General features: G+C 40.4%; 1 protein-coding gene across 4 annotated transcripts in view; it reads right to left on the bottom strand.

Annotated features, from left to right (window-relative positions):
* Positions 1–897: 897 nt before the first annotated feature.
* The window catches only part of LOC115126915 (NLR family CARD domain-containing protein 3-like), a 31,416-nt gene continuing 6,947 nt past the window's right edge, over positions 898–25,366 (bottom strand). Inside the window, exons 3-11 of one of the 4 annotated variants that reach the window (XM_065016554.1) lie at positions 17,834–17,932; positions 11,669–11,785; positions 11,332–11,416; positions 10,974–11,202; positions 8,840–10,607; positions 8,394–8,567; positions 2,975–3,148; positions 2,584–2,630; positions 898–2,025 (exon numbers count right to left, since the gene is read on the bottom strand). In XM_065016554.1, the coding sequence (XP_064872626.1) occupies positions 1,484–2,025; positions 2,584–2,630; positions 2,975–3,148; positions 8,394–8,567; positions 8,840–10,607; positions 10,974–11,202; positions 11,332–11,416; positions 11,669–11,785; positions 17,834–17,932 (3,235 nt within the window). In that variant the 3' untranslated portion in view covers positions 898–1,483. Of the gene's footprint in view, positions 2,026–2,583; positions 2,631–2,974; positions 3,149–8,393; positions 8,568–8,839; positions 10,608–10,973; positions 11,417–11,668; positions 11,786–17,833; positions 17,933–18,806; positions 19,174–25,366 lie in introns of those variants that run through there. The other 3 variants (XM_065016552.1, XM_065016551.1, XM_065016553.1) reach the window with 3 other exon arrangements.

Genomic DNA, 25,366 nt, shown 5'->3' with positions numbered 1-25,366 from the left:
GGGGTCGACTAAGTAGTCACTACATTGTTAATAATCATAACAATTGAAATGCTAATCCTTTACACATGAACGCTCACTCATTCGGGAAAAATTGCAATCAATATATATATTTACGCTCAGTGTGTCGTCTTGATCGCTGGTGAAGTCTTTCTTTTGTAGAATTTTCCGTCTCTCTCCCTCTCGCTCTCTGTCTTAGTTAGAGGGGATAGTTCAAAGTGACATTCGTTATAGAATGGGTGTTTCGGCGGGGGATTATTGAATGAAGCACGCCAGCTAAACTGAGTTTTTGAGGTGAAAATGTTTTTAATGCATTTGTGCTGGGTGCTATCCTCAGATAATTGCATGGTGTGCTTTCACCATAAAGCCTTTTTGAAATCTGACACAGTGGTTGGATTAACAAGAAGTTAAGCTTTTAACTTATGTATAACACTTCTGTTTTCATTAATGTTGAATATGACTATTTCTGTAATTTGAATTTTGCACTCTGCAATTTCACCGGACGTTTTCGAGATGGGACGCTAGCGTCCAACTGATCCGCAAAAAGTTAATTGATTTCCTTTCCTTTAATCAAGTTATATTCCTCCCTTATTTAATCAAGTTGTTTTCCCGCTCCGACATCCATCTTGAGTCCTTTTCTGCCATCCATGACGATATTAACTCTCTTTCCCTAGCTAGCTCCACTTTGCACTTGCCTCTGATAGCAATACACTGTGCTAACAGTAGCCTAGACTGTACCACATAAAATAAAATGTTCAAACAGTTGACAAACTGACCTCTTCCAGACAGAATAGTTCCTGTAGATTCAGACTTACTCATTGGCAATCTTTTGTTATGTTTTGTGGGTTTCATTACCTCGTCTGTATAACAATTCAATAATGATGAGACTGAAGACAGGAATCAGTTCAACCATTTATCTGGAAAGTGATCATCTCAACACATGCAAATGTGTGCTCTGGGGCACAACCCCAATATACAACAAATACATCAATCAATAAGTCAGTGGACACTAAACAAAACTCAGAGGACTTTAAATGTTTAGTTCTAGAAAGTAGGGCCATGGGACAGGGTCAGAAAGGTCAGTATGTTTGATAGCTGGTTACAGAGGTGACATACCAAGCACAAGGTGGATTAAAGGTGGGAGCTAAAAGCAGACATGGACAGTGAGACGGTGTGAGGACGTCAGGGTTGTGTCCAGTGTGTGTGTGTGTGTGTGTGTGTGTGTCCAGTGTGAGTGTGTGTCCAGTGTGTGTGTGTGTGTGTGTGTGTTTGTGTGTGTGTGTGTGTGTGTGTGTGTGTGTGTGTGTGTGTCTGTCCAGTGTGAGTAAGAACGGTCTGAACCATTCTCACAAGACGCGGATCACAAAGATACCTACACAGAGTGGTTATTATTAACAGGAATAAATTGTCTCAAACTGGTGTGTGTGTGTTACACCATGTATTTAAATGTCTGATCAAACATAAAACACATGATTAGAGCGAAACGTCATGTTGTGACCACCTGACACAGAGACACTGAGGAGTCATACGAAACATTAAACCCTGCATAGAGGGGCTCAGTGAATGTGGAGGTGAAAGTGTACAGGTGGGTCAGTGTGTCAGAGGAGGCTCTATAGAAGGACAGAGTGCCGGCTGGCCAGTCCAGATACACTCCTACTCTGTGGGAGCCGGAGGAGGGGACATCTATGGTAGTGGGTTTATCATTGTGCCTGGCCATGTAACTGTTGTCATAGCAGACCAGACTCCAGGACTTGACATTGTATCCAAGCCCCCGGTCATTACCATCTCCTTTCCTGCTGATTCCTTTATATGTCACTCCGAATCCAGCCCCACTCCCATTCCACTCTACCTCCCAGTAACAGCGCCCAGTCAGACCCTCTCTACACAGCACCTGTCTCCAATTCTCAAATCTCTCTGGGTGATCAGGATACGGCTGCTCCTGTCTCCTACATGTCACCTTTCTGTTCTCCTCAGACAGAGAGAGGAGTCTGTTTACTGTGTTTGGGTCGAGTGTGAGATCACAGACATCTGATGGATAAAACCAGACACAATATTAGAAATCATCATCATTCACATTAGAATGTTAACTCACTTTTCACAAATTAATTTAATGTACATGTTTCTAGGTATCAAAAGGAGAAGTTAAGGTAACTTGAGACTTGAATGATCATATGTGATACTGTATGGTAATATAAAACACACTTATTGTAGCAGGTAGCCTAGTGGTTAGAGCATTGGACGAGTAACTGAAAGGTTGCAAGATCAAGTCCCTGCCCTTGAACAAAGCAGTTAACCCACTGTTCCTAGGTAGTCATTGAAAATAAGAACAGGTTCTTAACTGACTTGTGAAGATAAATAAAGGTAAAATAAATAAAAAATATTCCCATTTATTACACACACACACACAAACCTGTTTGCATCATGAACACACACACATTTCTAATGTAACACAAACACAACACCCACATGTCAAAGCAACTCTTTGTAAACTTTGGTGTCCCTGATTTCGGTTTCTGTAGAACTACAGCTGATATTTAATATGACCAAGTATTCTTAGTCATATTCTTCACAGCAGTCAACACTCACATTTTCTAAGCCCAGGTTTCATTGTGTACTCTCCTCCATGTTCCACGCTGTAGCGGTAAGCAGAAGAAAAAGACAGTCATTGAGTGATACACCTGAACTCACACACACACCTCACCACACCACACACACATACAGATAGCATATACCTTTGGTGGTATGTGTGTGTGTGTCAAGTGTGTGTGTATGTCATTGAGAGATTGTCACTGGACACACACACACTGCACACAAACCGGACCCACACACACAACACAGGAAACACACACACACACACACTGGACACACACACAGTCAGCATATAACTTTGTCCAAGTGGTGGTACGAATGTTTGTCTTAACTAGTCTGATAAGTCAAACATGTCTGATATGAACATTGACATAAACCCTCTACATACTTGAGTTTCTCCAGCCTGCATTGTGGATCCTCCAGTCCAGCAGAGAGCAGTCTGACTCCTGAGTCTCCTGGGTGATTGTAGCTCAGGTCCAGCTCTCTCAGATGTGAGGGGTTTGACTCCAGAGCTGAGGCCAGAGAAGCACATCCTTCATCTGTGACTAAACAGTGTGACAGCCTGCAAAGAGTAAAATTGTTTAAAAATCACACTGCTATTGTTTGGTGGGGAAAATATATACAATACATTTTCAGACATCAGTGTCCTGAAACCTGACATAGCAATTCATAAATGGATGTATCATTATTAAAAATGACAAATGATCAAAGTACTTTTTGTAGAGAGAAACATGACCTGACCAGACCTGACTACCCTTGACCAGCACAAACACGTCATGTGGCGTTCTGCATTAACACCAAACAGCCCCCGCGATATGCAACTTTTCAGGGATGTTAGGAACCAATATACACAGGCAGTTAGGAAAGGCAAGGATAGCTTTTCAAGACGAAATTTGCTTCCTGTAACACAAACTCAAAAACGTTCTGGGATACTGTAATGTTCATGGAGAATAAGAGCACCTCTTCCCAGCTGCCCACTGCACTGAGGATAGGAAACTCTGTCACCACCGATAAATCCACTATAATTGAGCATTTCAATAAGCATTTTTCTGGCCATGCTTTACACCTGGTTACCCCTACCCTTGCCAAGAGCCCTGTATCCTCCACAGCACTTCGCCCGAGCCTCCTCTATTTCAATTCAATTCAATTCAATTCAAGGGCTTTATTGGCATGGGAAACATGTGTTAACATTGCCAAAGCAAGTGAGGTAGACAACATACAAATATTTCTCTTTCTCCCAAATCCAGTTAGCTGATGATCTGAAAGAGCTGCAAAATCTGGACCCCTACTAATCAGCCGGGCTGGACAATCTGGACCCTTTCTTTCTAAAATGATCTGCCAAAATTGTTGCAACCCCTATTACTAGCCTGTTCAACCTCTCTTTCTTGTCGTCTGAGATTCTCAAAGATTGGAAAGCAGCTGCGGTCATCCCCCTCTTCAAAGGGGGAGACACTCTTGACCCAAACTGCTACAGAACTATAGCTATCCTACCCTGCCTTTCTAAGGTCTTTGAAAGCCAAGTTAACAAACAGATTACCGACCATTTTAAATCCCACCGCACCTTCTCCGCTATGCAATCTGGTTTTAGAGCTGGTCATGGGTGCACCTCAGCCACGCTCAAGGTCTAAATGATATCTGACCACCATTGATAAGAGACAATACTGTGCAGCCTTATTCATTGACCTGACCAAGGCTTTCGACTCTGTCAATCACCACATCCTTATCGGCAGACTCAAGAGCCTTGGTTTCTCAAACGATTGCCTCGCCTGGTTCACCAACTACTCTGATAGAGTTCAGTGTGTCAAATCAGAGTGCCTGTTGTTCGGGCCTCTGGCAGTCTCTATGGGGGGGGTGCCACAGGGTTCAATTCTTGGGCCGACTCTCTTCTCTGTATACATCAATGATGTCGCTCTTGCTGCTGGTGAGTCTCTGATCCACCTCTACGCAGACGACACCATTCTGTATACTTCTGGCCAACTGATCACTGCCCGCACCCGCCCGACCGTACAGCATCACTACTCTGGACGGCTCTGACTTATATGAATATGTTGACAACTACAAATACCTAGGTGTCTGGTTAGACTGTAAACTCTCCTTCCAGACTCACATCAAACATCTCCTATCAAAAATTTAATCTAGAATTGGAATCCTGTTTTGCAACAAAACTTCCTTCACTCATGCTGCCAAACATACCCTCGTATAACTGACCATCCTACCGATCTTCGACGATGTCATTTACAAAATAGCCTCCAACACTCTACTCAACAAATTGGATGCAGTCTATCACAGTGCCATCCGTTTTGTCACCAAATCCCCATATACTACCCAACACTGCGACCTGTACGCTCTTGTTGGCTGGCCCTCGCTTCATACTCGTCGCCAAACCCACTGGCTCCAGGTCATCTACCAGACCCTGCTAGGTAAAGCCCCGCCTTATCTCAGCTCGCTGGTCACGATAGCAGCACCCACCATTAGCACGTGCTCCAGCAGGTATATCTCACTGGTCACCCCCAAAGCCAATACCTCCTTTGGGCGCCTTTCCTTCCAGTTCTCTGCTGCCAATGACTGGAACGAACTACAAAAATCACAGAAACTGGAGACACCTATCTCCCTCACTAGCTTTAAGCACCAGCTGTCTGAGGAACTCACAGATCACTGAACCTGTACATAGCCCATCTGCAAATAGCCCAACCAACTACCTCATCCCCATACTGTATTTATTTATTTATCTTGCTCCTTTGCACCCCAGTATTTCTACGTTGCACATTCATCTACTGCACATCTACTATTCCAGTGTTTAATTGCTATATTGTATTTACTTCGCCACCATGGCCTATTTATTGCCTTACCTCCCTTGTCTCTCCTCATTTGCACACATTTTATATAGACTTGTTTTTTTTACAGTATTTTTGACTGTATGTTTTTTAACTCCATGTGTAACTCTGTTTTGTTGTACATGTCGAACTGCTGTGCTTTATCTTGGCCAGGTCGCAGTTGTAAATAAGAACTTGTTCTCAACTTGCCTACCTTGTTAACTAAAGGTGAGAACAAATGTATAGTACAAATATTTGAGTAGACCAGACCTGTTTAAAAAGCAGTATCAGTCTAAAGACAGACAGTGAGGAATCAGATTAGGATTGTATTGAGTACACAGTCCACACCATATCTATTTTGACTGTGAAGCTAACATTTGAAATGTGCACTTTGGATTTGAGATAAAATGTTTCATATGAGTTGACAGTATATAATGTCAACTTTTATTTGAAGGTATTTTCATACATATCTGTTTCACCGTTTAGAAATATATAGTAATAATATGGTGTATTCAAGTAGTCAAAAGTTTAGTATTTGGTCCCAAACTCATTTGTTGCATTTGCAGTTTGTTTTGGTTGTGTTTTGGGTTATGTTTTGGGTTGTGTTTTGCCCAATAGTAACTGAATGGTGGATGATGACTGGAGTAATTTTCTATCTAAGTGAGTAGATAACATTTTTCTAAACACTACTAAATTAATCCTGATGATGCCATGATTAATACAAATCATGAATTAATCATGAATAATAATGACTGAGAAAGGTACAGAGGATACAACAAAACATTCTAACCTCTCACCATTACCAATCACAGATCTTTGAGCCTTTGTAACTTTCTCATTCATTTCTCATTCATCATCATTCACGATAATTCATGATTATTCATAATCATGGTAGCATCCACATGAATGTACAGTCGTGCCAAAGGTTTTGAGAATAACACAACTATTAATTTAACAAAGTCTGCTGCCTCAGTTTGTATGATGGAAATGTGCATATACTCCAGAATGTTATGAAGAGTGATCAGATGAATGCAATTAATTGCAAAGTCCCTCTTTGCCATGCAAATGAACGGAATCCCCCAAAAACATTTCCACCGCATTTCAGCCCTGCCAGAAAAGGACCAGCTGACATCATGGCAGTGATTCTCTCGTTAACACAGGTGTGAGTGTTGATGAGGACAAGGCTGGAGATCACTCTGTCATGCTGATTGAGTTCGAATAACAGACTGGAAGCTTCAAAAGGAGGGTGGTGCTTCGAATCATTGTTCTTCCTCTGTTAATCATGGTTACCTGCAAGGAAACACTGCTGTCATCATTGCTTTGCACAAAAAGGGCTTCACAGGCAAGGATATTGCTGCCAGTGCAATTGCACCTAAATCAACCATTTATCGGATCATCAAGAACTTCAAGAAGAGAGGTTCAATTGTTGTGAAGAATGCTTCAGGACACCCAAGAAAGTCCAGCAAGCGCCAGGACTGTCTCCTAAAGTTGATTCAACTATGGGATAAGGGCACCACCAGTACAGCGCTTGCACAGGAATGGCAGCAGGCAGCTGTGAGTGCATCTGCACGCACAGTGAGGCGAAGACTTTTGGAGGATGGCCTGGTGTCAAGAAAGGCAGCAAGGAAGCCCCTTCTCTCCAGGAAAAACATCAGGGACAGACTGATATTCTGAAAAAGGTACAGGGATTGAACTGCTGAGGACTGGGGTACTGTCATTTTCTCTGATGAATCCCCTTTCCGATTGTTTGGGGCATCCGGAAAAAAGCTTGTCCGGAGAAGACAAGGTGAGCGCTACCATCAATCCTGTGTCATGCAAACAGTAAAGCATCCTGAGACCATTCATGTTTGGGGTTGCTTTTCAGCCAAGGGAGTGGGCTCACTCACAATTTTGCCTAAGAACACAGCCATGAATAAAAAATTGTACCAACACATCCTCCGAAAGCAACTTCTCCCAACCATCCAGGAACAGTTTGGTGACAAACAATGCCTTTTCCTGCACGATGGAGCACCTTCCCATAAGGCAAAAGTGATAACTAAGTGGCTCCGGGAACAAAACATCGATATTTTGGGTCCATGGCCAGGAAACTCCCCAGACCTTAATCCCATTGAGAACTTGTCATCAATCCTCAAGAGGCGGGTGGACAAACAAAACCCCACAAATTCTGACAAACTCCAAGCATTGATTATGCAAGAATGGGATGCCATCAGTCAGGATGTGGCCCAGAAGTTAATTGACAGCATTCCAGGGCAGATTGCAGAGGTCTTGAAAAAGGAGGGTCAACACTGCAAATATAGACTCTTTGCATCAACTTCATGTAATTGTCAATAAAAGCCTTTGACACTTATGAAATGCTTATAATTATACTTCAGTATTCCATGGTAACACCTGACAAAAATATCTAAAGACACTGAGGCAGCAGACTTTGTGAAAATTAATATTTGTGTCATTCTCAAAACTTTTGGCCACGACTGTAGAAGTGTTCAGAAACATCTCCTATTCTTACTTACAATACAAGTGAAGTGACTCAAAAATGACAGGACATTATTCACCTTTCAGTTACTATGAAGAAAAACATAATCCAAAACACAACCAAAACAAATTTCAAATGCTTTCCACAAGTTTGCAGAATCACAAGCTTGATGTAATCCCTGCAGGCATGGAATATGGGGCCAAATACTAAACTTAAGACAAAATGAATTTGTCCAAATTATTACGACTTTTTCAAGTGTCATAATAAGATACATAAAGTGTTTTAATTTCTAAATGGTAAAACAGATATGCATGAATACCCTAAAATAAAAGGTGACATTCTGTACTGTCACCTAATATAAAACATACTATCTAAAATCCAAAATGCTGCAGCAGAGTAACAAATGTAAAACTGTAAGCTTCACTGTCCAAACACATATGGTGTGGACTATGTGTGCCTGATAAACACATGTGGATCTGGTGAACAGTTATCACTTGTTGACCAACTACAGGAATACAGACCTCAGAGTCTCCAGTTTACAGTGGGGATTCCCCAGTCCAGCAGAGAGCAGCTTCACTCCTGAATCCTTCAGGTCATTGTTACTCAGATCCAGCTCTCTCAGGTGTGAGGGGTTTGACCTCAGAGCTGAGACCAGAGAAGCACAGCCTTCCTCTGTGACTCCACAGTCTGACAGCCTGATAAAGAGATCATCATGATTTCACAAACACACTGTTCATTTAACGAGTAGTGTAGAAGGACAATGGCAGATGCATTTGAATTATTCTCTAAAACATATAAATTCATCTTCCGTCTCCTAGAATTGTATGGTCATAATGTTATACTAATGTGAAAATCAATGCATTTGTTTTTCAATATAATATTATATACATATTAGAATACTTATTTTTCTCTAAACTTAATATTTCTTCCTAATGATTAGGACTTAAATGTAATTGTATATACTCACAGAACAACTCTGGAGGCTTTGACCACTGGCAGCAGCCTCAGAAGACCTTCCTCTGATCTGGAGTATTTCTTCAGGTCAAACACATCCAGCTCCTTTTCTGAAGTCAGCAACACAAAGACCATAGCTGACCACTGTGCAGGTGACAGTTTGGCTTCTGGGAGACTTCCTGATCTCAGGTAGCTTTGGATCTCCTCCACTAGAGAATGGTCATTCAGTTCATTCAGACAGTGGAACAGATTGATGCACCGCTCTGGAGAGGGATTCTCCCTGATCTTCTTCTTGATGTACTTCACTGTTTCTTCATGATTCTGTGAGCTGCTTCCTGTCTTTGTCAGTAGACCTTGTAAGTGCTTCTGATTGGACTCCAGTGAGAGGCCCAGAAGGAAGCGGAGGAAAAGGTCCAGGTTTCCCGTCTCACTTTGTAAGGCTTTATCCACAGCACTCTTGTAGACAGTAACTTCATGCTCGTCTTTTGTTTGCAGTTTGTCCATTAGATTCTCATTGTTGTTGATGAATGAGAGGAACACATATACAGCAGCCAGAAACTCCTGAATGCTCAGATGAACAAAGCAGTACACCTTGTCCTGGTACAGCCCACATTCCTCTTTAAAGATCTGTGTGCACAATCCTGAGTACACTGAGGCTTCATTGACATCAATGCCAGCCTCTTTCAGGTCTTCTTCATAGAAAATCAGATTGCCATTCATAAGCTGTTGAAAAGCCAGTTTTCCCAGTGACAGAATGCTCTCTTTATTCCAGTGTGAACCTGTCTCTTCTTTCCCAAGATACTTTTCATTCTTCTGTTTGGTATGAAACACCACAAGGTGTGTGTACATCTCAGTCAGAGTCTTGGGCATCTCTTCTCTCTTATGTTTTAGCATGCGTTCAAGGACTGTTGCAGAAATCCAACAGAAGACTGGAATGTGGCACATGATGTGGAGGCTCCTTGATGTCTTTATGTGTGAGATGATTCTGCTGGCCAGGTCCTCATCACTGAATCTCTTCCTGAAGTACTCCTCCTTTTGTGGGTCATTGAACCCTCGTACCTCTGTCACCTGGTCAACACACCCTGAAGGGATCTTATTGGCTGCTGCAGGTCGGGTAGTTATCCAGAGGAGAGCAGAGGGAAGCAGATTTCCCTTGATGAGATTTGTCAGCAGAACATCAACTGAGGTTGACTCTGTGACGTCACAACAGAACTTGTTCTTCTGGAAGTCTAGGGGCAGTCGGCACTCATCCAGACCATCAAAAATGAACAGAACTTTGTATTTGTCGTAGTTAGAGATTCTTGATTTTTTGGTGTCCATTGAGAAGTGATTAAGAAGTTCAATCAAAGTGTTTTCCCCTTTCATCAAATTCAGCTCCCGAAAAGGGAATGAAAATACAAATTTGACATCCTGATTTGCTTTTCCTTCAGCCCAGTCCAGAATGAACTTCTGCACAGAGACTGTTTTTCCAATGCCAGCGACTCCCTTTGTCAGCACAATTCTGATATGTTTGTCTTGTCCAGTCAAGGGTTTGAAGATGTCGCTATATTTGATTGCAGTCTCTGGTCTTGCTTGTTTCCTGGTTGTTGTCTCAATCTGTCTCAGCTCATGTTCATTATTGACCTCTCCTGTTCCACCCTCTGTGATGTAGAGCTCTGTGTAGATCTTATTGAGAAGTGTTGGGTTTCCTTGTTTAGCGATCCCCTCAAATACACATTGAAATTTCTTCTTTAGACTAGATTTAAGTTCACGTTGGCAAATCACAGCGAGCTCTTCTGAATCTTGAAATAACACAGAGGATATTAATATTTTGTCTGTTTTAATGCCTACAGTATTGTAAGACTGTTATAAAGTTAAATTATAATCATAAAATGATGTATCCTCTTAACTGGCTGTTTTAATGTGTAAATGTTTTCATAATGCATTACAGACTGGTGTGACTGATAATATTATTGGTGTTATTAATGTTGTCTCCCTCTAAATTAATCAACACAGCACATCCCTGCTGCTTCTTGACGAGGTCACTTGGTGTTGTGTTAACGCTGCTACAAAATCATTGAGTTAAACAGCTACTTTAGCTGTACTTTAGCTACTTTAGCTTTTAAATGTTATAAAACAGCTTTCAACATGAGTCAGACAGCTCTTACATTTCTCCAGTGTTTCAGCAAGCTCTTTCTGGTTCATTTTCCTCAGGACGTGCAGTGTGATCTTCAGAGCCCCCTCTCTGGCACTGCTCTCCTGCTTCTCATCTTCAGCATCCACCACTTCCCTTTCCTGCTTCTGACTCTCAAAGCCTTCTGGGAGTTCTGGACTAAGAATCCTCTTAAACATCTTCAGCTCGTTCTTCACAAATGTCATCATTTTCTCTTCAAGCATCTTGAATAAATCAAGTAAATAAGTTAAGCAAGAGAAGAGATGCTTTCTCATTAACACATTAATGAATGATTGACAGATCCTCTTTACTTGAGGAAAACAAAAATAAATGTACATAACAGGACCACATACACTGAATATGGAGTCCAGGTCTGTTTGATGACTCTGGGAAGTCTGACCACTGAGAATCTCTGACTCTGATCTCTCCTGTTGGTTTCTGTGGACAAAACATGAGATTACATCTCCTCATCCAGGGAGTACACACACACACACACATACACGCACACACAGACACACACACACAGGAATGGTGTGTTTGTTTAATATTGTTTTAGGACTATGAAAATGGACAAAAGGATTAGCCTATGGATTATGAAAACAACAAATAGAAATGTGAAAATGGGAGAAGAGAAATGACTAGAGACAGTGTTGTTTAACTCACTGACCATGACCCATGAGTTCTTCTTACCTTTTTTCAGTAGAAACGTCTCCCTCTCTAAACTTTAGAGGAGTATTCATAGACCGGTCACTCTTCATGGACACACAGCTGGGTACAGGGGAGGCTGGTCTCTCCTGCTTGATTGGGCTTCAACACAACAGAGACAAACATTACATCTCTCAGCTACTCTGAGCACAGATGGGGCAACATAAGAAGAGTTTAATTCCAAAACGCTATATTTCCATTTTCAAAAAGTTTGGTAATTAGCTTTAATTGTTTAAAGACATTATGAAATAAATTGTTTGTTTATAATCTTCGCTTGATGGTTTAATTTCAGAGACACAAATGCTTTTTTTGTTGCAAAATGCTATATATCTGCCTCACTCTCAGAGAAATCAGTAGTACTGCTAGGTTTAATACAGTAATAATATATATCTGCCTCACTCTCAGAGAAATCAGTAGTACTGCTAGGTTTTATAGAGTAAATCAAATCAAATCAAATCAAATTTATTTATATAGCCCTTCGTACATCAGCTGATATCTCAAAGTGCTGTACAGAAACCCAGCCTAAAACCCCAAACAGCAAACAATGCAGGTGTAAAAGCACGGTGGCTAGGAAAAACTCCCTAGAAAGGCCAAAACCTAGGAAGAAACCTAGAGAGGAACCAGGCTATGTGGGGTGGCCAGTCCTCTTCTGGCTGTGCCGGGTAGAGATTATAACAGAACATGACCAAGATGTTCAAATGTTCATAAATGACCAGCATGGTCGAATAATAATAAGGCAGAACAGTTGAAACTGGAGCAGCAGCACAGTCAGGTGGACTTCTCACGTCACCCCGCTCCTCCGCTCTCTCCACTGGCTTCCAGTTGAAGCTCGCATCCGCTACAAGACCATGGTGCTTGCCTACGGAGCTGTGAGGGGAACGGCACCTCAGTACCTCCAGGCTCTGATCAGGCCCTACACCCAAACAAGGGCACTGCGTTCATCCACCTCTGGCCTGCTCGCCTCCCTACCACTGAGGAAGTACAGTTCCCGCGCAGCCCAGTCAAAACTGTTCGCTGCTCTGGCCCCCCAATGGTGGAACAAACTCCCTCACGACGCCAGGACAGCGGAGTCAATCACCACCTTCCGGAGACACCTGAAACCCCACCTCTTTCAGGAATACCTAGGATAGGATAAAGTAATCCTTCTCACCCCCCTTAAAAGATTTAGATGCACTATTGTAAAGTGGCTGTTCCACTGGATGTCTTAAGGTGAACGCACCAATTTGTAAGTCGCTCTGGATAAGAGCGTCTGCTAAATGACTTAAATGTAAAATGTAAATGACTGGGTACAGTAAGGAGTCATCATGTCAGGTAGTCCTGGGGCACGGTCCTAGGGCTCAGGTCCTCCGAGAGAGAGAAAGAAAGAGAGAATTAGAGAGAGCATATGTGGGGTGGCCAGTCCTCTTCTGGCTGTGCCGGGTGGAGATTATAACAGAACGTGGCCAAGATGTTCAAATGTTCATAAATGACCAGCATGGTTGAATAATAGTAATAATATATATCTTTCTCATTGGATGAAAGTAGAGACTCAGAACTAGAAAATGGTAAATCATACACTTCAGTTGAGGAAAAATGGGAAATGAATTAATAAAATGCTAATTAATTACTTAAAAATCATACAATGTGATTTTCTGGATTTTTGTTTTAGATTCCGCCTCTCACAGTTGAAGTGTACCTATGATAAAAATTACAGACCTCTAGATGCTTTGTAAGTAGGAAAACCTGCAAAATCGGCAGTGTGTCAAATACTTGTTCTCCCCACTGTAAATATATTTAACTAAATGTATGGTGTTTTTGGATTATGTCTGTTTAATTGTTTTTTATGCAATACATTGTTATTTTATTGTTGTTAGTGGTAATATGAACTATAAAATATTATATTTTGCAATTATAAAATGTTATATTTTGCAATTGTGAGTAGTTACTACTTTAATACCTGCAATAGTCACAGTATTTTATTCTTCCCGGAAGCAACACAGACATAATACGAGATATATAGCTAACTAAAGTAATGAGTGACCATGTTAGAAAATCATGAGCTATATAGTCTTTGGTTGCATGCTATTTCATGTCAATCATATTGCCTATAACTAATGCTTTGTGGTCTTATGCTGCCATCTATTGGAAATATTTAGCAATTTAAAGTTATTAATTCATGTACAAACATTGGTGAGGCAGCTGAGAAAGTGTTTTTCTTGTTAGTTCCTTAGATCAGTCTCAAACCTGTCCCACCTATCCCACGCCAATTCCTGGACTTTCACACAGAGGTTACTTGGTCACCCAGTTCAAACCACATTTGAAAACTAAAACTAATGTTGCTTGTTTATCAAGTGTTCCGCCTTGCAATAAAAAATTAACAAAACAAAAAAAGCTAAATGCTTAGACAGGTTTTGATTAACAGAATAATACAAATGCTAATTAGTACAATATTTGTATTTACTAACATAATGTTATTACTAAAATAGTTTCTAAAGTGTTCTACGCTACCCTTCACTAGAAATCAGGGTAAATTAATGTAAATGAATTTACATCTGCTGATGTAAAAAGGGCGTTATAAATACATTTTATTGGATGTTAAGTTCTGGGTTTTTAAGGCAAAAATCAGTATGGTTGTATAGCTCTCTTGCCCCTCCTGTGGACTTCTGTGGGTACTACATAACTCATTGCGACACTTGCTTGGCTCATAATCTGATGTAGAAATTGCGTCAGATCTACAAATCAATGAGCTAGACCTGTCCATTTGGTTTGCAACTCAGTGAACCTGCGCAGCATTCGCTCAATGCAATGCCTACAAACGAAGAATTCGATGCATATCAACTTAACCAGCAGCCATTTAGAAACAACAAGCCATCAAAAAAAATGTTATTTCTTAATATTAAAGTATATATATAATATATATTCAGCCACACCTTGAAAAAGAGGACAGGGACATGTGTTTCACTTAGGTTGTATAACTTTTTCTGAAAACAAATATGGTTAACCATGACCATATATCTATTTTACCCTGCCTTTCTAAGGTCTTCGAAAGCCAAATTAACAAACAGATTACCGACCATTTCAAATCCCACCGTACCTTCTCCGCTATGCAATCTGGTTTCTGAGCTGGTCATGGGTGCACCTCAGCCACGCTCAAGGTCCTAAACGGCATCATAACCGCCATCGATAAGAGACATTACTATGCAGCCGTTTTCATCGACTTGGCCAAGGCTTTCGACTCTGTCAATCACCACATTCTTATTGGCAGACTCGACAGCCTTGGTTTCTCAAATTATTGCCTCGCCTGGTTTACCAACTACTTCTCTGATAGAGTTCAGTGTGTCAAATCGGAGAGCATGTTGTCCGGACCTCTGGCAGTCTCTATGCGGGTGCCACAGGGTTCAAGCCTCGGGCTGACTCTCTTCTCTGTATACATCAATGATGTTGCTCTTGCTGCTAGTGACTCTGATCCACCTCTACGCAGACGACACCATTCTGTATACTTCTGGCCCCTCTTTGGACACTGTGTTAACTAACCTCCAGACGAGCTTCAATGCAATTACAACTCTCCTTCCGTGGCCTCTAACTTCTCTTAAACGCAAATAAAACTAAATACATGCTCTTCAACCGATCGCTGCCCGCACCTGCTCGCCCGTCCAGCATCACTACTCTGGACGGCTCTGACTTAGAATACGTGGACAACTACAAATACATAGGTGTCTGGCTAGACTGTAAACTCTCCTTCCAGACTCACATTAAGCATCTCCAATCCAAAATTAAATGTAGAATTGGCTTCCTATATCACAACAAAGCATCCTTCACTCATGCTGCCAAACATACCCTCGTAAAACTGACTATCCTACCGATCCTCGACTTCGGTAATGTCATCTATAAAATTGCCTCCAACACTCTACTCAACCAACTGGATGCAATCTATCACAGTGCCATCCGTTTGGTCACCAAAGCCCCATACTCTACCCACCATTGCGACCTGTACGCTCTCGTTGGTTGGCACTCGCTTCATACTCGTCGCCAAACCCACTGGCTACAGGTTATCTACAAGTCTTTGCTAGGTAAAGCCCCACCTTATCTCAGCTCACTGGTCACCATAGCAGCACCCACCCGCAGCACGCGCTCCAGCAGGTATATCTCACTGGTCACACCCAAAGCCAATTCCTCCTTTGGTCGTCTTTCCTTCCAGTTCTCTGCTGCCAATGACTGGAACGAACTGCAAACATCTCTGAAGCTGGAGACTCATATCTCCCTCACTAGCTTTAAGCACCAGCTGTCAGAGCAGCTCACAGATCACTGCAAATGTACATAGCCCATCTGTAAACATCCCATCTATCTACCTCATCCCCATACTGTATTTATTTATTTATCTTGCTCCTTTGCACCCCAGTATCTCTACTTGAAACATTAATCTTCTGCTCATCTACCATTCCAGTGTTTTAATTGCTATATTGTGTTTACTTTGCCACCATGGCCTATTTATTGACTTAACCTACCTCATCTGCACTCACTGTATATATACTGTACTTTTTGTTTTCTTATGTACTACTGTATTATTGACTATGTTTTGTTTATTCCATGTGTAACTCTGTGTTGTGGTATGTGTTGAATTGCTATGCTTTATCTTGGCCAGGTCGCAGTTGCAAATGAGAACTTGTTCTCAACTAGCCTACCTGGTTAAATAAAGGTGAAATATATATATTTTTTTTTAAATGACCAGAAAATGTTTAACATTTGATCGGTTTGTGTCAGCCATCACTAGCACTGTGGGTCACCACAAGTTTGCTCACCCAGTAGCTGTAGCAATAGTAATAATACAAATAATTTAGGTAAAACCCACAATGTTAACACAGGTAGGTCTCATTAATAACAATAGCAAAGCTGGCATTGTGATGCAGAACATTGGGCTGGGAATAGAATGTTCAGAAGGTGAGTTATTCAGGTAGAGAGCCCCACCTGTTATTCAGATACAGAGCCCCACCTGTTATTCAGGTGCAGAGCCCCACCTGTTATTCAGATGCAGAGCCCCACCTGTTATTCAGGTACAGAGCCCCACCTGTTATTCAGGTACAGAGCCCCACCTGGTATTCAGGTACAGATTCAGGTACAGAGCCCCACCTGTTTAGCATGTTATTTTGGCATTAATACGTGTCATATATCAGTTTGCAAATAATGTAAGAAAAAAATCATTGAGTTAATAAGCAACATACAAACACGGTCTCTTTTTTGATTTATTGAGTAAGGCAGCTCCAAAATGCAGCTGTTTCAGCCTAGCTCAGTGCTTTCTGCGGTGGTGGGGCAGCCAGCAGGAAATACTGAGCGTAGTTGGTAATGTTCTGTAGTTGCGCCTTGATTGGCTCAGTGTTCTGTCACTCATGGAGACACTACATCACCACAAAATCTACAGGGAGAGCTTAAAAATTCAAGCCGATTGGTTGCTTCCCTAGAGTTACATTAGAAGTGCCCATTCAAAATTGGCCACAATGACCAAAACAACTGAAACTGGGAAATCAAGGACACAACTCTTGATGCTGCAATGATGAAAATATCTCAAAAACCAAGAGAGGAATTGCAAAACAATCTACTTTTGCACCAAGTACACCAACTATTCAGAGAAAATAAAAGCAATCCTGAAAAACCACTGGAATATTCTGCAATCAGACAAACAAAAAAATCGCACAGATCTTCAAGGAACCCCCACTGGTGGTCTATAAGTGTGGTCGCAATATTAGAGATAGTTTGGTGAGATCTGACCTGACCCCTGAGCCCACTCAGACACTCTTGGAGATAGCTTGGTGAGATATGACCTGTCCCCCTGAGCCACTCAGACACTCTTAGAGATATCTTGGTGAGATCTGACCTGCCCCCTGAGCCCACTCAGACACTCTTGGAGATAGCTTGGTGAGATCTGACCTGCCCCCTGAGCCCACTCAGACACTCTTGGAGATAGCTTGGTGAGATCTGACCTGCCCCCTGAGCCACTCACACACTCTTGACACCCATTCCAAATGGGAACTACAAACATGGCTCAGTGCAAATAGCACTATAAAACATCCTTCTTCAGACACCCACATACAGGTGGAAAAATCCCTGTTAGGGGATCATCTCATGCAAGACCAAGGGAGTAATCTATCTATCTATCTTAAAAAATGGTCCTCTCACCTCTTAGATTTGGTGCCATGTTCCCCAGAGATAATCCTTTTAGAGGCAGGGCCCTCTTCCTCTTTGTCCCCAGAGAGACTCATTTTAGAGCACAAACCCCTAAACAGATAATTTACATGTTGATTGTGGTTAACACAGTTCTTGAAGGTCAATTGTTCTAGCATTTACTAACAGGTACATCCAAACAGTCAGGTGATTGAATTAATAACAAAATTAATACCAATATAATAAGGGTTATTAATAATAATGTCTCACTTTCTCTTTTTGAATTTAACCCCTTTTTCATGGTATCCAATTGTTTTTAGTAGCTACTATCTTGTCTCATCGCTTACAACCCCTGTACGGAAACACCGTGCACCTGGCGAACTTGGTTAGCATGCACTGTGCCCGGCCCGCCACAGGAGTCACTGGTGCGCGATGAGATCAAGGATTTCCCAAGCCTGGGTGCAAACCCAGAGTCTCTGGTGGCACAGCTGGCGCTGCAGTACAGCGCCCTTAACCACTGCGCCACCCGGGATGCCTCCTCACTTTCTCTTTTAATAATTTCTCTCATTCTAGTGTGTTGCTTTGTTCAACAGTTATGTTATTATTATGCTATTACTGAATTCAGTTCATAATATAAATGTTAAGAAAAGTATGTTCACAGGAAGTAGGAGCCCATTATAATTTTGAAAACAACAAATGTTCTGATATTATGAAAAACGATTTAGAACTATGATACATTACATTTTTACAAATGGTAAAATAACCACAATATACGAATCGTATAATACGATATATGAACAATATGTTTTGAATTTGACTTGCCTATGCCCCAGTTAGCGCCATTTTGTAAGATTGAAATGTCACGTACCTTTCCCAGGTGAAATGGACTGTTAGATCCGAGTGTTTTCCTGTCATTCACTATACTAAAATAATACCATACATTTAATGTCCCTACACACTTTACAATAATCACTGGGAAGATTCTTACCTTGTAGCCTGAATTCACAACCAGAACATGTCAAGTCATTGAGATATTGTCCGTTGTGCTGAGAGAGCACCTTCCTGATAACAAGTGTCTCTGTATCTATGTTCTAGGTTCAGTTGATCTTTGGATGTAATAATATCTGGTCAAAGTCTAGTGACACAACACCATAGTATATCATAAACATAACAGCAGTTGGCCAGTAAAGGGCATGGAATACTATAAAACAGGGTTCGTCAACTAGATTTGGATTCGGTTCAAGTCGGTGGGCCAGAACATAATTAGCATATTAATGGGTTAAAACAGGTCGATGTAGCCTACTGTAGTCTACACTACTTTATTAATGGGTAAAACAGGTCTATGTAGCCTACTGTAGTCTACACTACTTTATTAATGGGTAAAACAGGTCTACGTAGCCTACTGTAGTCTACACTACTTTATTAATGGGGTAAAACAGGTCTATGTAGCCTACTGTAGTCTACACTACTTTATTAATGGGTAAAACAGGTCTACATAGCCTACTGTAGTCTACACTACTTTATTAATGGGGTAAAACAGGTCTATGTACCCTACTGTAGTCTACACTACTTTATTAATGGGTAAAACGGGTCTACGTAGCCTACTGTAGTCTACACAACTTTATTAATGGCTAAAACAGGTCTATGTAGCCTACTGTAGTCTACACTACTATATTAATGGGGTAAAACAGGTCTATGTAGCCTACTGTAGTCTACACTACTGTATTAATGGGTAAAACAGGTCTACATAGCCTACTGTAGTCTACACTACTTTATTAATGGGTAAAACAGGTCTACGTAGCCTACTGTAGTCTACACTACTTTATTAATGGGGTAAAACAGGTATATGTACCCTACTGTAGTCTACACTACTTTATTAATGGGTAAAACAGGTCTATGTAGCCTACTGTAGTCTACGCTACTTTATTAATGGGGTAAAACAGGTCTATGTACCCTACTGTAGTCTACACTACTTTATTAATGGGTAAAACAGGTCTACATAGCCTACTGTAGTCTACACTACTTTATTAACGGGGTAAAACAGGTCTATGTACCCTACTGTAGTCTACACTACTTTATTAATGGGTAAAACAGGTCTATGCAGCCTACTGTAGTCTACACTACTTTATTAATGGGGTAAAACAGGTCTATGTACCCTACTGTAGTCTACACTACTTTATTAATGGGTAAAACAGGTCTACGTAGCCTACTGTAGTCTACACTACTTTATTAATGGGTAAAACAGGTCTATGTAGCCTACTGTAGTCTACACTACTTTATTAATGGGGTAAAACAGGTCTTTGTACCCTACTGTAGTCTACACTACTTTATTAATGGGTAAAACAGGTCTACATAGCCTACTGTAGTCTACACTACTTTATTAACGGGGTAAAACAGGTCTATGTACCCTACTGTAGTCTACACTACTTTATTAATGGGTAAAACAGGTCTATGCAGCCTACTGTAGTCTACACTACTTTATTAATGGGGTAAAACAGGTCTATGTACCCTACTGTAGTCTACACTAGTTTATTAATGGGTAAAACAGGTCTACGTAGCCTACTGTAGTCTACACTACTTTATTAATGGGGTAAAACAGGTCTATGTACCCTACTGTAGTCTACACTACTTTATTAATGGGGTAAAACAGGTCTATGTAGCCTACTGTAGTCTACACTACTTTATTAATGGCTAAAACAGGTCTATGTAGCCTACTGTAGTCTACACTACTATATTAATGGGGTAAAACAGGTCTATGTAGCCTACTGTAGTCTACACTACTTTATTAATGGGGTAAAACAGGTCTATGTACCCTACTGTAGTCTACACTACTTTATTAATGGGTAAAACAGGTCTACGTAGCCTACTGTAGTCTACACTACTTTATTAATGGGGTAAAACAGGTCTATGTACCCTACTGTAGTCTACACTACTTTATTAATGGGTAAAACAGGTCTATGTAGCCTACTGTAGTCTACACTACTTTATTAATGGGTAAAACAGGTCTACGTAGCCTACTGTAGTCTACACTACTTTATTAATGGGGTAATACAGGTCTATGTACCCTACTGTAGTCTATACTACTTTATTAATGGGTAAAACAGGTCTACGTAACCTACTGTAGTCTACACTACTTTATTCATTGGGTAAAACAGGTCTATGTACCCTACTGTAGTCTACACTACTTTATTAATGGGGTAAAACAGGTCTATGTAGCCTACTGTAGTCTACACTACTTTATTAATGGCTAAAACAGGTCTATGTAGCCTCTTGTAGTCTACACTACTATATTAATGGGGTAAAACAGGTCTATGTAGCCTACTGTAGTCTACACTACTTTATTAATTGGGTAAAACAGGTCTATGTACCCTACTGTAGTCTACACTACTTTATTAATGGCTAAAACAGGTCTATGTAGCCTACTGTAGTCTACACTACTATATTAATGGGGTAAAACAGGTCTATGTAGCCTACTGTAGTCTACACTACTTTATTAATGGGGTAAAACAGGTATATGTACCCTACTGTAGTCTACACTACTTTATTAATGGGTAAAACAGGTCTATGTAGCCTACTGTAGTCTACACTACTTTATTAATGGGGTAAAACAGGTCTATGTACCCTACTGTAGTCTACACTACTTTATTAATGGGTAAAACAGGTCTACATAGCCTACTGTAGTCTACACTACTTTATTAACGGGGTAAAACAGGTCTATGTACCCTACTGTAGTCTACACTACTTTATTAATGGGTAAAACAGGTCTATGCAGCCTACTGTAGTCTACACTACTTTATTAATGGGGTAAAACAGGTCTATGTACCCTACTGTAGTCTACACTAGTTTATTAATGGGTAAAACAGGTCTACGTAGCCTACTGTAGTCTACACTACTTTATTAATGGGGTAAAACAGGTCTATGTACCCTACTGTAGTCTACACTACTTTATTAATGGGGTAAAACAGGTCTATGTAGCCTACTGTAGTCTACACTACTTTATTAATGGCTAAAACAGGTCTATGTAGCCTACTGTAGTCTACACTACTATATTAATGGGGTAAAACAGGTCTATGTAGCCTACTGTAGTCTACACTACTTTATTAATGGGGTAAAACAGGTCTATGTACCCTACTGTAGTCTACACTACTTTATTAATGGGTAAAACAGGTCTACGTAGCCTACTGTAGTCTACACTACTTTATTAATGGGGTAAAACAGGTCTATGTACCCTACTGTAGTCTACACTACTTTATTAATGGGGTAAAACAGGTCTATGTAGCCTACTGTAGTCTACACTACTTTATTAATGGCTAAAACAGGTCTATGTAGCCTATTGTAGTCTACACTACTATATTAATGGGGTAAAACAGGTCTATGTAGCCTACTGTAGTCTACACTACTTTATTAATTGGGTAAAACAGGTCTATGTACCCTACTGTAGTCTACACTACTTTATTAATGGCTAAAACAGGTCTATGTAGCCTACTGTAGTCTACACTACTATATTAATGGGGTAAAACAGGTCTATGTAGCCTACTGTAGTCTACACTACTTTATTAATGGGGTAAAACAGGTCTATGTACCCTACTGTAGTCTACACTACTTTATTAATGGGGTAAAACAGGTCTATGTAGCCTACTGTAGTCTACACTACTTTATTAATGGCTAAAACAGGTCTATGTAGCCTATTGTAGTCTACGCTACTATATTAATGGGGTAAAACAGGTCTATGTAGCCTACTGTAGTCTACACTACTTAATTAATTGGGTAAAACAGGTCTATGTACCCTACTGTAGTCTACACTACTTTATTAATGGCTAAAACAGGTCTATGTAGCCTACTGTAGTCTACACTACTATATTAATGGGGTAAAACAGGTCTATGTAGCCTACTGTAGTCTACACTACTTTATTAATGGGGTAAAACAGGTATATGTACCCTACTGTAGTCTACACTACTTTATTAATGGGTAAAACGGGTCTATGTAGCCTACTGTAGTCTACACTACTGTATTAATGGGTAAAACAGGTCTACATAGCCTACTGTAGTCTACACTACTATATTAATGGGGTAAAACAGGTCTATGTAGCCTACTGTAGTCTACACTACTGTATTAATGGGTAAAACAGGTCTATGTAGCCTACTGTAGTCTACACTACTTCATTAATGGGTAAAACAGGTCTACGTAGCCTACTGTAGTCTACACTACTTTATTAATGGGGTAAAACAGGTCTATGTACCCTACTGTAGTCTACACTACTTTATTAATGGGGTAAAACAGGTCTATGTACCCTACTGTAGTCTACACTACTTTATTAATGGGTAAAACAGGTCTATGTAGCCTACTGTAGTCTACACTACTGTATTAATGGGTAAAACAGGTCTATGTAGCCTACTGTAGTCTACACTACTTCATTAATGGGTAAAACAGGTCTACGTAGCCTACTGTAGTCTACACTACTTTATTAATGGGGTAAAACAGGTCTATGTACCCTACTGTAGTCTACACTACTTTATTAATGGGTAAAACAGGTCTATGTAGCCTACTGTAGTCTACACTACTTTATTAATGGGTAAAACAGGTCTATGCAGCCTACTGTAGTCTACACTACTTTATTAATGGGGTAAAACAGGTCTATGTACCCTACTGTAGTCTACACTAGTTTATTAATGGGTAAAACAGGTCTACGTAGCCTACTGTAGTCTACACTACTTTATTAATGGGGTAAAACAGGTCTATGTACCCTACTGTAGTCTACACTACTTTATTAATGGGGTAAAACAGGTCTATGTAGCCTACTGTAGTCTACACTACTTTATTAATGGCTAAAACAGGTCTATGTAGCCTACTGTAGTCTACACTACTATATTAATGGGGTAAAACAGGTCTATGTAGCCTACTGTAGTCTACACTACTTTATTAATGGGGTAAAACAGGTCTATGTACCCTACTGTAGTCTACACTACTTTATTAATGGGTAAAACAGGTCTACGTAGCCTACTGTAGTCTACACTACTTTATTAATGGGGTAAAACAGGTCTATGTACCCTACTGTAGTCTACACTACTTTATTAATGGGTAAAACAGGTCTATGTAGCCTACTGTAGTCTACACTACTTTATTAATGGGTAAAACAGGTCTACGTAGCCTACTGTAGTCTACACTACTTTATTAATGGGGTAATACAGGTCTATGTACCCTACTGTAGTCTACACTACTTTATTAATGGGTAAAACAGGTCTACGTAACCTACTGTAGTCTACACTACTTTATTCATTGGGTAAAACAGGTCTATGTACCCTACTGTAGTCTACACTACTTTATTAATGGGGTAAAACAGGTCTATGTAGCCTACTGTAGTCTACACTACTTTATTAATGGCTAAAACATGTCTATGTAGCCTATTGTAGTCTACACTACTATATTAATGGGGTAAAACAGGTCTATGTAGCCTACTGTAGTCTACACTACTTTATTAATTGGGTAAAACAGGTCTATGTACCCTACTGTAGTCTACACTACTTTATTAATGGCTAAAACAGGTCTATGTAGCCTACTGTAGTCTACACTACTATATTAATGGGGTAAAACAGGTCTATGTAGCCTACTGTAGTCTACACTACTTTATTAATGGGGTAAAACAGGTATATGTACCCTACTGTAGTCTACACTACTTTATTAATGGGTAAAACAGGTCTATGTAGCCTACTGTAGTCTACACTACTTTATTAATGGGGTAAAACAGGTCTATGTACCCTACTGTAGTCTACACTACTTTATTAATGGGTAAAACAGGTCTACATAGCCTACTGTAGTCTACACTACTTTATTAACGGGGTAAAACAGGTCTATGTACCCTACTGTAGTCTACACTACTTTATTAATGGGTAAAACAGGTCTATGCAGCCTACTGTAGTCTACACTACTTTATTAATGGGGTAAAACAGGTCTATGTACCCTACTGTAGTCTACACTAGTTTATTAATGGGTAAAACAGGTCTACGTAGCCTACTGTAGTCTACACTACTTTATTAATGGGGTAAAACAGGTCTATGTACCCTACTGTAGTCTACACTACTTTATTAATGGGGTAAAACAGGTCTATGTAGCCTACTGTAGTCTACACTACTTTATTAATGGCTAAAACAGGTCTATGTAGCCTACTGTAGTCTACACTACTATATTAATGGGGTAAAACAGGTCTATGTAGCCTACTGTAGTCTACACTACTTTATTAATGGGGTAAAACAGGTCTATGTACCCTACTGTAGTCTACACTACTTTATTAATGGGTAAAACAGGTCTACGTAGCCTACTGTAGTCTACACTACTTTATTAATGGGGTAAAACAGGTCTATGTACCCTACTGTAGTCTACACTACTTTATTAATGGGGTAAAACAGGTCTATGTAGCCTACTGTAGTCTACACTACTTTATTAATGGCTAAAACAGGTCTATGTAGCCTATTGTAGTCTACACTACTATATTAATGGGGTAAAACAGGTCTATGTAGCCTACTGTAGTCTACACTACTTTATTAATTGGG

The sequence above is a fragment of the Oncorhynchus nerka genome, unplaced genomic scaffold (assembly GCF_034236695.1).
Source record: "Oncorhynchus nerka isolate Pitt River unplaced genomic scaffold, Oner_Uvic_2.0 unplaced_scaffold_13___fragment_10___debris, whole genome shotgun sequence".
NCBI lineage: Eukaryota > Metazoa > Chordata > Actinopteri > Salmoniformes > Salmonidae > Oncorhynchus > Oncorhynchus nerka.
The sequence above is the reverse complement of the archived record's forward strand: the minus strand, read 5'-3'. Positions and strand labels throughout refer to the sequence as shown.